Raw genomic sequence first — 16,655 nt, 5'->3', positions numbered from 1 at the left:
GCATAGTAAGATTCCGTAATTCGACAGAAAACTAAAGCCCACCTACCAACGTCTGCCTTACAGCCAATCAGACGCTTTGCGTCATTAATATTCATAAACGTACGCTTCGCCATAGTAGGATTAATAAAACTCAAGTCATGTGGAGATACGGAAGCCCCGGTCAGCTGATGTTTACGCTCTAAGGTATGATGTAATTCATAAAATGCTGTTTTATGACTTATGACCTCTTTTTATTTGTCTTTCCCGTTCAAATCTCTACCATGCCTACAAAAGTAGCATTTTTAATATTTTAACTAGTATGTAAGAATGACGCAGTTTCACGTTTCAATCTAGATTTTCACACACAAAAAAAGTTTTCCCCCTTGAGATGTTTAAAACAAATTAAAAATAATGATTAAACTGACGTGTAATAAGGTGCAAAACACAACTGTATATATAGAAAAGGAATTAAAATAATGATAAAATAATAAAAATATGCGTAAGAAATAAAAATACCATGCATAAAAAACAAATAACAATCGTATTTTTAAAGGCTAAAATACTATTACACACAAATATATATTTGAAAGCATTAAAATACGATGGAAACACATAATTAATTAAACACACACACACACACACACACACACATACACACACACACACACACACACACACATATATATATATATATATATATATCCTATATTATATGTAAATATAAATGTAAATATATACATATATAATTAAAATGTAGATTTTCCCAGATGTTTTGCCGTTTTATGTATTTATTCGGACACGTTAATTTACAAACAATTAATGTAGACCTATAGTTTTATTTAGAATATTTGTAGAGAAATGAACAAATACTGTATATTTCTCATTCACCTGTTCAGAAACTTTGTTTCAAAAGTTTCAGGGTTGGGTTGAACTATTCCTGCAGCAGGGGCGTGCAATCAGGATTTAGCCCGTTTCAGGAAGGAAACCAGAGCCTGGGAACGGCGCTGCCAACCCCTTTCAAGTAATGGAACACACCCGGAACTCGAGTTCCTTATTGATTCATCTAAAACAATCTTTGGTTTGTACTTTTGTGCAGCAAATGTGCATGAGTGTGTAATGCTGAACTTTAAAGAGCGATAAAACATGTCTGGTGTGCACGTCGCTAAAGAGGAACTGAAGGAGATTGACATATGTGACATCTGCTCGGATGAGGAGAGTGGAGTTTTCGTCAACTCAGGTGCGTCGTACCTTGACGGATTCTCGGCGTTTCACAAATGGGTTTCAAAGGGACATTCAGTCTCAGATGGAAACTGTGAGAGCGCCAAAACAGCTTCATCATTATCAGTCTCACTATCCAAGTGCGCAAATGTGCCACATGGATCACCAGCTGGAGAGATCCGTATGGAGAGAGAAGGAGGGGGGATCCATGAAACAGGTGTGTATTCGGATGAAGATGATCTGAGAACGTCTCGGGCATCATCTATAGTGGACTGTCTGTTAGTGGAGCTCTATGACACGTACAGTAATAGTGTCAGAGGGGTGGACAGCTCCACAGAAGCCTCCAGCTCGGATGCCTTCCTGGGAAGGAGCAACACCGGCTCCAACTTTCTGCAAGAACTTCAGGAGAAGCACACGAAACGCCATCAGATGAAGTACCTGGCTCAAAAAGGTGAGCAGCACCACTTCCCCTTTCAACTCAATTCAATCCAATGTGTGTAATTCATACACTACCGGTCAGAAGTTTGGAACACTTAAGACTTCATTATAAATTAGAATGATTTCTGAAGGATCATGTGACACTGAAGACTGGAGTAATGATGCTGAAAATTCAGCTTTGATCACAGGAATAAATTGCATTTTAAAATGTATTTAGATAGAAAACAGTTATTTAAATTGTAATAATGTGGTGAGCATATGAGACTTCTTTCAAAAACATTAAAAAAAACGTAATTATTCCAAACTTTTGACAGGTAGAATTTCTATATATAATTTATGGATATTTTTCCTATATGATTTTAAATTTTAACTGAATAGGAATATGAATATATAAATAAAGGGAAAGTGTAGATGTTTAATTTTGAAGTTTTTCACCATTTTTACTTTTTATTTTTTTACGTGTATTGATTTTTTTTCTGTGCATTTCCATGTACACAATAAAATAGAGTGACATTATTTTTAAGCAATATGATTAGGGTGTTTAAAATGTTTTAGATTAAATATGGCGTGTCACAGAATAATGTGACAGAACTGAACCAGTTATAATGGCACTCAGAAAGCCAGTTAAATCTTAACCCTTTGTTTGCTGAAGTAATTTAATTGTTGTCTCAGGTGCTCAGGTTCTTTGTAGGCCATAATGACAATTTACATACAAAGGTCTTTTATTATGTCAAGCATAATTATCTTAATATGTCTACTTATGTAGTGTGTTTTGCACTCTCACTGCACAATAATTTCAAAGAAATGTTTTATCAAATGAATGCATATCCTTCAGGTTTAAACAACCTTTATTTCGTGCTCAGGTCCAGAGGAGCTGAAGTGGATCGTTCAAGAGGTGAAGTATCGCATCGCCGTGCAGTCGGCCAAACTGGTGCGTCAGGTCAAGAGGAAGGACAGACTCCGGCAGAAGTTTCAAAAGAACTGTGATATAGTCACCGCCTGCCTGCAAGCCGTCTCTCAGAAAAGACGTAATTACAAATCATTCTCTCATTTCACTCCACTTGCAGTTATTACTGTTATGAGCAGTATTAAAGGGGACCTTTTTCAAAGTCTTGATTTTTTTTTTTTTTTTTTTTTGGGGGGTCTACTACTGCAATAGGTTTTCAAGCTTGATTTTTCAAAGAACACAACCTTCTTGTTGCAGCACCTCTCTTCCCAGTCTGTCAGTAACACTCGGGTGCATTTCCCTAAAGCATCATTTGCCAACAATGGTTCAATCATTACCAGCATAGTTCAATGATTCAGTGGCTGAATCCCAAATGGCACACTTCTATGCACTTTTGGCCTTGTGGACTTACAATGGCTGCCACATGGACGTATCTGTTAAGTCCACGAGACCATAGGTTGTCCCATTCATCATTTTAGGTTTCAGAAGGGTGCTCGCGAGCTACGCAGAGGACTTTACCCGGCAGTCAAAGCAGCATTACGTCACGAAAGTGCGGTTAGAAGGTTAGAAGCACGGTTTGTATGTTAGTATGACTTAAATCAATCATGTGGATGGGTTCAGATCATTGCAGGGGGGCTGTAGATCATCAAGCCCCCCCGAACCTACGATTGAATGAAACCTCTGGAAACAAAGCAAAATAACAAAAAGTAGCCCTTAGATGCCATGTTCGTTATTTACAGCAATAATCTGACATTAATTCGATCTTGAGCTGATTAATTAGGATGTGCAACAAAGTACTACGTTTTCGGGAAACAGTCATGAATAGCTAGTTTCTCCAGTGATGCATCATACTATGGAAGTTAAGCAGCGAGTTGCATAAATTGGGCTGGAAACGCACCCCTGTTTATTTCCGCCACGGTCTCTGTGAAGCTTCTCCTTCCGAAAAAGGCTAATGTGTTCTGATTGGTCGGCTTGATCAGTGTGTTGTGAGTGGTCAACCGCTTTGAGCGTGTTTTGGAAATGTCACGCCCCTTACCATAACCCCGAGTTTTAACACAGTACTAACAAACTCAACCAGGCCCCGCCCCTTTATTTTGCATATGCATTAGGTGGGAATTATTTAAATGAGGAATATTGTGACATGTTCGTTCCTGGAAGAAAACACAAGATTACTATGGAAGTGTTTCAGGTAGTTCAGAAACAGTGGCCAGTGATATAAAGTAGAGCTGCACGATTAATCAATAAAAGATCATGATTTTGATTCAAACACCCACGTCATCTTATTCCTGAATGACAATGATTCAGTCAAACCTTTGAAAAGTACGATCACAGTGGAACATTTCTCAGTTGGCATGTATAGATATGAAACAGATAGTCTTTAACCACACATTATCATTATTTCTGTCTTTTACAATAATTCATATTATCACAGAAATACTGGGATTAAATATAGTCCGGATGTAAACACCGATGTCTATGATTGCGATCAAAATTGTGTAAATCACTTTTTGAAAGTAACTTGATGCTTCAAATAAAGATTATATCAGTTGCATCATTACACCAGTTGGTGGCGACAAGTGACTGTTAAAAAAATGTAGGCTATTTGTCATTGAATCATTCAGTCAAGAGATTCATTCAAAAATGCTGATTCATCCAGTCATGAGTCATTGAATCATTCATTCAAACCAAATTTTTATTAATTCAAATTATTATTAGTTTTTTTTTTTTTTTTTTTTAGTTTTTCTGTTTTGTTTAGTTGTCTATTCAAAATCATGAGAGAATCGTGGAGATCTAATATAGAGAATTACTCCCTTTTATAGGGACTTTGTGTTTTGTGTTTAACTTTTGCAGACATTTTTCATGCTCAAACAGCAACATTACACACTAAAGAAAGTTGAACATGTACAAAAGCATAATAGGGCCCTTTAAAATGTAAAGACTAATGTATTCTAGATGACTGTACGTCTTAGCTTTCACTGATGCTGGACGTCTATTATCCTTCAGCTGTTTTAAAAGGATGCTGCGGTGTAATATAGCTTACATAGATAATGCTTGCCGAAAGGCTCACATAAATCAAATTAATTTTTGCTTCACCTTAGTCTAGTTCTTTCAGTTGATATTTTAGAAGCATTCTCAAATATCTTCCCTCACAGGATCGACGACTCCTCACCTTTACAACTCAATTATTTGCATTAGATTAAAAACTCACACTCTGTTCAAGATCACTGCCGGCTCAGAGCCGACTCATTCATGTGATGAGTTCATGAAACTGACATGCAAATTAGCACCGTAATGTTGTAGTGAGCTCAAATTTGTATTTGAATTTTGCTTGCTAACTAGTCATTGTCCAGCAGTAATTCATGCAGTCTGTATCAGACCAACAGCTAATGTGGCCTTGATTCCCTTAATGTTTTTTCCTCCATTTTATCTACATGCAGCATGACAAGTACTGTCAAACAGGTACAGTATGAAATCACATCAAAACTATAGCACTACATGGTTGCCATTATTCAGTCCATGTCTATTCTTGATGCAAGAGGTTTAACTTTATATAGTAGATGTGAACAGATTTGGATTTTATTGTATTTGTTGGCATGTTTATTTTTGTAAACATGAGTAATGAGACATTGTTTTGTCACTAAATGCATGTCAGAAAAAAATACGTGAATGCTTATCGTCCAATGGAAAAAATATTCATTTTCCATATCAGGACTATCATTCTTTCTGCCAGAAGTTACATTAAGAGGATAGTTCACCCTAAAATAAAATAATTCTGTTATCATTTACTCACCCTCAAGTTGTTCCAAACCTGTATGAGTTTCTTTCTTCTGCTGAACACAAAAGAAGATATTTCGAAGAATATGGGTAACCAAACAGTTGACTTTCATAGTATTTTTTTTCCATACTACGCAGTGTTGCCAAGTCCATGATTTTTTTCGCGGGTAATAATTTTTTCCACAGGCTGATTTCCACACCTATACATACGATTTCGGCACTCCGTCACCCCCAAAACACCCCCAGACATACAAATTCAGTGGAGAATTCAGCCACTCTATGGACAAAATTGCATTGGGCTATTTTTGGGCTAATTTTGTCTGGCCATTGTGCTACATTTGTTGCACAGACCTGGCAACCCTGATAGAATGGAAGTCAATGGGGTCCATCAACTGTTTGGTTACCGACATTCTTCAAAATATGGAACCATTTTAGGGTCAGTAAAAGATGACAGAATTTTCGTTTTTGGGTGAACTATCCCTTTATGGTGTTCGTCATGAGTTTGGGTGAATTGAGACACTGCAGGACAACCATATAATGGTAAATATTTCCTTTTTATTAAACAAACAGTTCCGGATCTTGATTCTGATCTTAAATTACTCTACAAACATACACCTGTGTGATCTCATTACACCAGCATTACTGCTCCACTTTAAAAAAAAAATATATATATTTAAATGTTCTAACGGTTTTATAAAAGCTATAAGCCATGAGAAGCCAAGGTTTACATTGAATTTATAACAGCCAAGGTGGTTTTAGCTGTTTTAACTGTTCTAAATTCACGGTTTCTTGTGGCTTATTGCTTTAGTAAATCATTCAGATCACTTTGACAATACTGTATGACTGAATTCATGGTGGTTTAAGCATCTTTTCCTTATTCTTATATTGGGATTTTAGCCTATAATTGGGTCCTAAGTCTCATTTGTGATTTTGGAGAGTATTTTATTTCCTTATTCTTTGTTGTTAAAAATAAAAACTAAAGTTGGCAGCATGGCACTAGACATTCATTTACTGGTCATTGTTTTCCTCAGCTGTCTCTGGCCCTTCCTCCAGAGCTCCAGCGGTCCCTCCTCCCTCACAACCCTGAATGTGACGCTCATATGTGGGTGTAGACGCGCGCATCTCCGCGATATTCCGCCTCTCCCATCCTGCGCATTCGTTTCGATCACCGTTGATTCTTTTTATGCCATTTATAATTCTTATACTTCAGGTACAGATATGCATCTTCATGCATGAGGATAATGATACTTGAATGTGTTCTTCTCCTCTGCTTCATTGATATCATAACGAGTAGGATATTTTTAGATGGGATGAGAGAATCTTAAATGCGCGGACCACCCAGTTTTTTCTCCAGATGAAGCAGGAAAGGTTTGTTTCCTCTAAGAGATCGAGGGTTTGTGTGAAACGGCAGAATGCAGCTGGAGGAGTCGGTAATATTATCAGTAATGTGCTGAAGAAACGCAACGGCATCTCTAGAAGAGCGCCGCGCCTGCTGTGCACCCTAGAGCCAGGTGAATACAGCATCATTATTTCTATTCATTTAGTCTATCTTTGTGATCATATATATAACTCTTCCTACGGTTTATTGCTAAAATACCCATTTATTTGCACTGGTGCTGAATGCAGAATGGCATTTCTGTGATAATTAGACCTGAAGGGCCTTCTCTTTTTTATTAAATAAATATTTTATCAGCTGTATTGTGAACTATATGTTTAAGTAAACTGCATTTAAATTGAGAAATATTATAGTTTTGGCTTTGAGGGGTCCTAAAAGTTTGAATAGGCTTATTTTAGACTATTATGACATAATTAACATTAAATGATCATTGTTTTGATAAGTTTCTAGAGTCAAAATGATCTTTTTTAATGATTAAGATAGTCAGTAATCACACTTCTTATCCAGACCCATGTGTTGTGCGGAACATGAGTGCAGTAGGAGGGCTGGAGAGATGATGGTAATCGTGTAGGTTAATCCGGAACAGCCTCGGCTGACGAGTGAAATAGATGCAGAAATGGTGCCACTCCTCTTTATAATTTATACTACGGAACTATGACAGAGATGGACTCAGGTTGGTCTTCCTATTGGTATTCTTATAATGCAGGAGAAATGCTGCTTCCTTTTTCACATCGTGTTGGTGAGGTAGAGATGTTTACTTGTGCGTTTGACAGGATTTAGCATCTTTAGCAATGGCTAATGTGAAGGTTACATCAATTTAAAGAGTTCTTCGTGTTGTTGTAGCTCTTTATCGATCAATATGACGTCTTAACAATGAAAAAACACAGTTTATTTAGTCGTGATACAGGATGGTGTCGTGTATCCGGAAGAAACTGTAGGCGGAAGTGGGATTCAGCACCGTTACGCAGTGGACAGCGACATTTATCAACTATTCGATATCCAGCGTTTGGTTTCTGCGTCGTGGTCGATAATACACTTGTCGTTTCCAGTAATGTCTGTTGCTTTTTTTTTATTAGTGTTTATTCCTGTCTCTCACAAAGAAGAGAGTTAGGTAACCTGTCTGCGATAAATAATGAGCCGTTGAATGAAAACAAACCTTATTTATTATTAATGGGTCAGTGTGTATCATCCAAGTGGGGATGATAAAGATGATGAAAGGACATATTTAATTTTTTACAAATATAAATTTTAAATATAATGAATTTAAAAACAATAATAACGTTTTGACCAAAACATGCATCATTTCTTGTACCTCTTGAGTCCTGATTCAGTTTTTTTTTTTCTTCTTCAAATAAACCAACAAGATTTGCAACTTATCCTGCTATAATTGGGTAATTTACTTATTTATTATTTTTTAGTAATTTAATTATAATTCAATTAATTAATAATATTAGGCTCTTTGTTAACTCAAAATCCACTATAACCAAGGATGCACAGTTTTTCTGGATCTCATGAGAACACCTGGACCCATTAAATATAACTATTAAAATAAAATAATAATACATTTAATAAATATTTTAATAAAATAAGTATATGCACTGCCGAGTTTGCGTTTTGCTCCGAAACCGGCAAATTTATTATGCATTCAGTTCAAATGGAAATCTTTTAACATTATTACAGTTAATAATTACAGTATTCCAGTTAAATTAGTCAATCTAAAATGGTGATTGTGCGTTAACAGCTTGATTTACTCAGTGCGTTTTATATTTTGGTCGCGCATGCGCACCACATATATGCGCCCCTGACTGCAACCTATTTCAGATTATGGCATTATTATATTTATTTATTTTTTCATCCTGAGTGGTTATTACGCAACAACCCTTCATTCATTTGTTAATGAAACACCTGCAGCTACAAAAGAGATGTCTTTATATGGTCATCATTGTCTGACTGATTGTTTTGTCTTATTGCAGGGGTGGACACCAGGTTGAAGTTCACTATCGAACCCTCTCTAGGCAAGAACGGCTTTCAACAAGTATGTATTAGATGTTTACTATGAACATAAAACCCTCAAACAGCAATAAACCAACAAATATGCTTTTGATTTGCATGTTGATTGTTTCGGGTTGTTTTTCTTTGCAGTGGTACGACGCCCTGAAAGCAGTGGCCAGACTCCCTGTGGGTATTCCCAAAGAGTGGAGGAAGAGGGTAAGTGTGCTGGAAATTTCACTGTTTCCATGATATCCGTGACATTTTACACACTTTTTAATGTTTGGTTATTTTGATATAGGTATGGCTGACCCTGGCTGACCAGTACCTCCACAGCATCTCCATAGACTGGGAGAAAACCATGAGATTTGCCTTCAATGATCGCAGCAATCCAGATGATGACTCTTTGGGAATCCAAATAGTGAAGGTTCATATATGTAGTTATTTTTCATTTTAAAGCTATATATAACATTATGAGGCAGCAAATAAGTTGTGGCGTTAGAGATATTTAATGGAAGGAAGTTAGTCAGATAAAAGGTTAAATGGTTAAACAGCAGGATATTTACTCATTGCAGTACGTCAGTAAGTGGATAATGGAGGAGGATGTGTGTAGTGTGGATTAAAGAGAACAGCGAGGCACTTGGTTGAAAGTGAGCAAAGTTCAGTGTGCTTATGTACATAGGTAAGACACACTTTGTTTTCCCGTCTCTTCTCATTCAGGACCTGCACAGGACAGGCTGCAGTTCCTACTGTGGCCAGGAGGCGGAGCAGGACCGGGTGGTGCTGAAGCGGGTACTGCTGGCATACGCCCGCTGGAACAAGACTGTCGGATACTGTCAGGGCTTCAATGTTCTGGCTGCCCTCATTCTGGAGGTCACAGAAGGAAACGAAGGAGATGCATTAAAGGTTTGTCTAGATGTCCATAAATTCTGTGAATTTTTATATATAGTGAATTCAGGGTGTTTGGGACACTTTTTGCCATTGAGATTACTTGGAAAAAGTGTCCTAATCAACCTGAATTTACCCTATGTACATTACTGTTAATTAAAATAAAGCTGAAATAAAATAAAATATAAATATTAGTAAACTTAATTTAAACAAAAAACTAATAAAATGACAAAAGCACATAATGAAATGACCAATAGGCTTTAATTAATTAATTAATTAATGTAATTTAATTAAAATAAAATTAACATGAAAACTAATATATATATATATATATATATATATATATATATATATATATATATATATATATATATATATATATATATATATATATATATATAATAAGCTAATTCAAAATATTAATAAAACAAAAATTAAAAACTAACATTACACCAGTCCTGCCTCGTTTTTTTTTTTCTCAAAATAAACCAACAAGAATTTGCAACAAATCCTACAACAATTGAGCAATTTATTTATTTAATTTTATGAATGATCTTTTATTAATTTAATTATAATTCATTTTGATTAATTTATTATTAATTATTAATATTATTTGTTAATTCAGTATAAATGAGCATGACATTTTGGACAGACAAGCGAGATAAGATATTATCTTATATAAGCAAAAACCTAATTTTTCTTTCCTATCGTTCTGGTATAGGTTATGATCTATTTGATCGATAAAGTGCTTCCCGATAGTTACTTTGCCAATAACCTGCGTGCCCTCTCAGTGGACATGGCCGTGTTCAGAGATCTTCTGCGACTGAAGCTTCCAGAACTTTCTCAGCATCTCCATCACCTCCAGAAAGCAGCCAATCGGGAAGGAGGAGGTGTGTAGTAACCCTGTATACATATATGGATGTGAAAGAACGATGTCTTTACCTGCTGACTGCATTGTGTTTCAGGCAGCTATGAGCCTCCGCTCACCAACGTCTTCACCATGCAGTGGTTTTTGACCATGTTTGCCACCTGTTTGCCCCATCACACCGTGCTGAAGATCTGGGACTCGGTCTTCTTCGAGGGCTCTGAAATGCTGCTGCGTGTCGCTCTGGCCATCTGGGCCAAACTCGGAGAGTAAGTTCACTAAGAGTTTGTTGCACTAGATTGCAAAGAAAATGATGTGCTCAAATTAAAATGAGATCATTTTTTAACCCTCTCAGGCGAATTGAGGAGTGCCAGACTGCTGATGAATTTTATAGCACTATGGGCTGCCTGACACAGGAAATGCTGGAGCACAACCTTATCGACTCCAATGAACTCATGCAGGCAAGACAGAGAGCATAGAAATCATCATGAATAATTCATGGCATTAATTAATTAGATATGTACCTTATCATATTGATAAATCGAGAGTAATGGCTTTAATGTTGCAGAATTGTGTTTGAAAATGCAGAAAGCTTCGTGAAGTAGTTTATCCGACTGTTTTGGGGGCTGAAAATGTGTGTGTGTGTGTGTTTTCCTCCTGACAGACGGTCTACTCCATGGCCCCGTTCCCGTTCCCCCAGCTGGCTGAGCTCAGGGAGAAATACACCTACAACATCACCCCCTTCCCTGCTCCGGTCAGAGCCAACAGCAGGTATAAAACCACACTCAACGCCCACAGCACAGATGGCAGTCAGTTTAACAGCCATAAACACGTTACTATGAGACTGCAGGGTGTTGTTTTATGGCACGTGTGTATTGGCATGCAGATATCAAAAGCAAATGTTCTGCCTTGTCTTGACAAGATTTACAGTCAGATTAAAGATAATTTATGACTTTATTTTTTAAAGAAGAGAGCATTGATGCAATAATAAAACCATTTTATTTTAATTATTAATTATTTTTTCTTTTATTCACTCTATTTTTATTTACATTATTTTAAATAATTTTAATGTTAAATTATAGTAATTTAATTTTTACTTCATGCATGGTTTCATTGTTTTTTGTTAATTTTTTTCTATTATATGTAATTCTAAAATATTTAATAACATGATTTAATTTTTTTTATATTTTATTTAAAATATTTCATTGCATTTTTAAATATTATATAAATTTTTTATTAATTCATTTTTAATTAAATTTTATATATATGTATTTATGCATTTTATAACTTTTTTTGTTTCTTCTATGACATTTTTATATATTATATTATTTATTTTTAAATGAAATGATATATTGAATTATCTTTAATATTTTATTTCATGCGTTAGATTTTGTTTTTGTTTCTTATATTTCAAATAGTAGAAGAATATTCATTACATTTTTAAATTTTATATAATTTTTTTAAATTAATTTTTTATTTAATTTTATTATTTGTTTATTTTGTTTCTGTTCTTCTATTTTATTTTAAAATAAATTACATTGCAATACATTTTAAAATATTATTAATTTATTTTTATCAATTTTATCTTATTTTATTATTTGTTGTTTGATGTTTTTCATGCATTATTAATGCAGTTTATTTTTTTTTCTATTTTATTTTGAAGTATATAATTACATTTTAAATGAATATTAATTGCTTTTTTTTTAATTGATTTTAATATTTTATTTCATGCATGATATTGTATTATATTTCCTCTGTATAGTCTGGCACTCCATGGATGGGAGAGTGATGATGATGTTGACATGGATGATGAAGACTCTATTGTCACCGCCCTGGGCTGCCTGGGGCCTCTTGGTGGGCTTCTGGCCCCTGAAATCCAAAGATACCAAAAGCACCTTAAAGGTCTGTCTCGGATTACATTTCACAAGCAAAAAACTGAAAGGAAGTAGATTGATTTAATAGTCAGTCTATGAAGTTACAAGCATGATTTATGATGACATCCTTCTGAACACAGACTGACCACATTTATAAAATGTACAAGATGTTTGATGTTTTTTTTTTAATGATTAACATTTTATGAGTCACCAAAACTATAGTGGCTATGTCAAAGTAAGGGTGATTTCGTGGAGTAATGCAAACATGAGCTCCCTCTGCCAACCTTACCCTGGCAAAACTTGAACATCCTTGACAATCCTGTCTGAATCTGCCATCAAATGGATTTAATACTCGATGCATTTGTCAGTTCTTGTTGTATCTGTGGTGGGTCGAGTCATTCAAGCTGTCCTTAATTACAGCCTTCAGTTCCAGTGCAACTAAATAAATGGAATGTTTGGAAAGGAGCCGCTACTCAAGTTACCCTTTAAAATGCTTCACAAATATTCTTGCACTCACCAACTGTCATTTTCACTTTGGATGTTTTCTTTCTGTTTTCATCTGTTTTACAGATCAGAGAGCAGAGCAGAGCTCTCACGGCAGTAACATGGCCGAGCTCAGTCCTGGGGCAGTGGGCGCGGGACGGGCCGAGCACCAAGCGGCCATCAACAGCATGATGCTGGAGCGCATGAGCACTGATATCAGCGCACTGAAGAAACAGTACTCGCGCATCAAACAAAAACAACAGCAGCAAGCCGGACTACTTTACATCCATTCAGGTAGCAGGATCATACTGATATCATGACCAAATAAACTTTTTTTCTGTCGAAGATGAGTTCAGGAAGTGACAGAAGGCATATGAAGTGTTAGTCAGTGTGTTGTGACATTTTTCCCAGGACCTCCAGTGGAAGCTGAAACTATTGAACCTCATCAACCCAGTAAACAGCAGAAACAACACACCGGTATTGATCTTCATGGGCCAACTATGGCTTCATTATACTGTAGATACATGGTGCAGTAGATCGGTTTTGATCGGTGTTGGGTCTGCTGGTGTATAATGAAATAAATCACACAGTAAATTGTAATTTTGGTGATGGCTGAACTGATTAATCAAGGTATTTTCTACATCATGATTATGTATATTTTATTTTCAGGGGGTTTGGTATATGCTTAAGATTCTTAATTACCTTTTTTTCCCCCCATTTATTAAAATATTGGAAGATGTAATATTGCAGAAGCACCATTACAGGGCATAATGGAGATTTAAAGTCAACATGAAATTATAAAAGGTCATAATTGTTTTCATAATGCACAATTTTATTTTGCACAATCATCACTGCACACTATTTAAAAATATATAATTAATTATTTCTCTCTCTCTCTCTCTCTCTATTTTATGTATAATATATATATATATATATATACACAGCAATGGAAAAAATTAAGAGACCACTTAACATTGATTTCTGAACTTGGAGTGGTCTCTTAATTTTTTCCATAGCTGTATGTATATATATATATATATATATATATATATATATATATAATATTTAGTGCTGTCAAATCGATTAATCGTTTACAGCTGGGTTCACACTGTATGATTTGGCTGTCTGAGACAAATTTTGGAGAATCCTAAAAGATCTGAAGTCTTTGATCGCTAGTTTGACATATACGTCGACAGTCGATTATTGTCCATTGCTATCAGATTTTATCTCTGATGAAATTCTGTAGTCCTGTACTGGCTTCTCCTACGATGACCATCAAATAAAAAATTAATTGGACTGCAAAAGGACTTCTTTTCTAGACAAGCTACGATCAACATTATCGCTAAAGATTGTGTTTCTTTGTTAGCCACCATTTCAGTCCTGCATGTAATCTCACTGTCACCGAACGAGATGGACAAGTCTTTTCGTGTACATCTGTTTTTGACTGCCGTACAGTCTGACATTAATGACCGCTGAGATCCTACAGTGTGACATGGATTACAGCGGGGATCATGTCTGACAAGCATCAATTGTAAAGGGCTATTATAAATCGTACAGTGTGCACCCGGCCTAACTCAGAAATACGTTACATTACAGAAGTGAAATCAGTTGCAAAGAGTTTCATGTTGACAGTCTGCTTACAGTTACTACTGTTTTCTTATGCTTTGTTATTGATTCTTCACAGATAAGTGTCCAGCCACCAGTATCCTTGCCTCCCAAATTGGTCCCTCCCCTGTGGTCAACCATCTTCTCTTGGGCAGGAGGCCCAGATCCGCTCAGCAGTCCTCAAAGAATTGTATCATCCATAATGGTGGAGTCCCCCAAGCCCACTCCACCCCCAGCCAGGATCAGATGATGCGGCCAAGACATCATTCCCCGTGGCGCACCCATGTACGCGCGCACCGCAGGAACATCGCCAGGGCACGGGCACAGCTCGGCTTTGATGATTCTCTGGAGATAGAAGATCAAACTGATGCGAGCAAAACCGAAGGAGCATCCGAAGAGGCAGAGGAGAGAAAACTTGAGGAAGACAAGGATGATGAAGAGCAAGGGAAGTTAGAAGATGAAGAGCAAGAGAAGTTGACAGTTGGAAGCTCAGATGTCTCCCAGCAAGATCACAGCACTGGAGAAGGAGAGGAACTCCAGCAGATCGACAACCAGCTGTCTTCTCTGGAACTGGAACCAGAATCTTCACCAGAACCAGCTTCAGATCCACCTACACCAACTCCAGAACCTCAGCCGGAGCCCACGGCCCCAGCTCCGCTCCCATCCACCCGCCGTCCAGGTTCAGACTCTTCCAGCTCAGAAAGTGGAGGCTCCCTTAGAAGAAGCCCTTCAACGCTGGCTGGAGAACCTCCAAAACCTCAGCAGATCTTCTCTCCGTTCCCATGCATCAAAACCCCTCGCAAGTCCGTTGCTGCGAGAAACTTGGGTCTCTACGGCCCAACTGCCAGAACTCCAAACGTGCACTTTCCCCAGATGAGCAGAAGCATGAACTGTGTAGGAAGCACCACAAAGCGCCGATGATGAGTTGTCAACTATAGACGAGCACGAGACGTTTGCTTTCGAAACTCCTGACCTACCATGAAGGCACATGCATTCTGAACTCTAGTATGCTTCCAGATACTCCAAAACATGCCTCAAGAGTCCAACTACATTTAGGAACCATATTGGATAATTTAATGCTCCCAAGAAGTTGATCATAAGAATTTATGAAGGCTGTTTCTTTTTTTTTCTCCCTTTTTTAAAATGAAATCCTCCCAAAACATCTGGGAATAATACCCAGCAGACACGATCGGATGATGGTTCCACAAGCTCTTTCTGCATGTTCAGGGCACCAGTATTCACTACAATGCACTGTGTATGTTACTCATATGCTCCAAAGCTAGGAAAATCATTATGTAAAATATCTCATGTTATGACTGTGGGAAATGCTACAGTTCTGCATTCTTCATTTTTCAATCATTTTTCAAACACTTTTCTTTTCACTTCTCTTGATCTTTCCTTCAGTAAATTATTAATTTGCCATCTGAATAATACAAGTTGCTGTCAGTTTAGGTTATCTTTTTTTGGAGTTCTTATTCTAAACATTCCTGTGACTGAACGTCCCTTTGAATGTTTCTCTTTATCAACCTTTGGTGCTTATGAGTATTAAAGGATCACAAAAACCCCAAAGAGAATAAAATACATGCAAGTATGGAAAAAAAAAAAAAACTTTTCAGTTTCTACTTATTTCTGCTGCGTCCTCTCCATTCAGTAATTTGTCTTTCCATTCAGATTGAAGCTATAGTAGTTTTTTTTTTTAATGTATACAATAACATCTATCAGGAATGTACAACTAAAATGACACATAAACTACCAATATGCAACACTGTCATTAAGTTTCTTTTGAGCCTAGAAGAGATTGTACCCTGGTTAAATTTTAATGTAACATCAATAGTCATTTAATCTGGCATCTCCACCATTGCCTCATGAATAACTGAAATGTAAAATGCATCCAGTTTTGGAGTGGTTTTATAATTAGCTCTTTAAAAGCCTTACAAAACTACACAAACTGTACAAAGCTAAGACACAAGAGCCCATCAGCTATTAAAGTTATTATTCCACTCACAACCACCATGTAACTAATCACTTTAGATGCTGAGAATATAATAGACATAAATTGGCTTCTTGAACAACAAAAAATGTAGGGCGTGACTAGATTTTGTCCATGGGGAACTGATTGGAAGGTTTGATAGAGTTGTAGCTTGCTATTGGTCAGTCTCATGTGAGTGACAGGTTGTCCCGCCCTCGCGATAGTGAACA

General features: G+C 36.6%; 1 protein-coding gene across 4 annotated transcripts; it reads left to right on the top strand.

The window, feature by feature from the left end:
* The first annotated feature begins 1,003 nt into the window (after positions 1–1,003).
* tbc1d30 (TBC1 domain family, member 30) lies at positions 1,004–16,032 on the top strand. Of its 4 annotated transcripts, XM_067390863.1 has the most exons (14): positions 1,005–1,648; positions 2,499–2,663; positions 8,726–8,787; positions 8,895–8,960; positions 9,043–9,168; positions 9,462–9,647; positions 10,351–10,519; positions 10,595–10,763; positions 10,850–10,955; positions 11,159–11,265; positions 12,257–12,396; positions 12,939–13,145; positions 13,263–13,328; positions 14,536–16,032. In XM_067390863.1, exons 1-14 carry the CDS (start codon positions 1,123–1,125, stop codon positions 15,375–15,377), a joined length of 2,937 nt encoding a protein of 978 aa, XP_067246964.1. In that variant the 5' UTR covers positions 1,005–1,122; the 3' UTR covers positions 15,378–16,032. The 4 variants fall into 4 exon arrangements, with proteins under 4 accessions (XP_067246965.1, XP_067246964.1, XP_067246966.1 ...); XM_067390864.1 differs by lacking the exon at positions 13,263–13,328 and having other exon boundaries at positions 1,004–1,648; XM_067390865.1 differs by lacking the exons at positions 1,005–1,648; positions 2,499–2,663 and adding an exon at positions 6,699–6,867.
* Positions 16,033–16,655: the final 623 nt, after the last annotated feature.

This window comes from Chanodichthys erythropterus, chromosome 8 (assembly GCF_024489055.1).
Source record: "Chanodichthys erythropterus isolate Z2021 chromosome 8, ASM2448905v1, whole genome shotgun sequence".
NCBI classification, from domain to species: Eukaryota; Metazoa; Chordata; class Actinopteri; order Cypriniformes; family Xenocyprididae; genus Chanodichthys; species Chanodichthys erythropterus.
Note: the sequence above shows the minus strand (reverse complement) of the source record. Positions and strands in the feature narration are given on the sequence as shown.

What these genes read in the sequence shown, in the direction of transcription:
- tbc1d30 (XM_067390863.1), top strand. Translation starts at nt 1,123, where the DNA reads ATGTCTGGTGTGCACGTCGCTAAAGAGGAACTGAAGGAGATTGACATA. An exon ending in ATCTGGGCCAAACTCGGAGA is followed by an intron (nt 10,764 to 10,849) that starts GTAAGTTCACTA and finishes TAACCCTCTCAG; the next exon opens with GCGAATTGAGGAGTGCCAGA. An exon ending in CCGGTCAGAGCCAACAGCAG is followed by an intron (nt 11,266 to 12,256) that starts GTATAAAACCAC and finishes TCCTCTGTATAG; the next exon opens with TCTGGCACTCCATGGATGGG.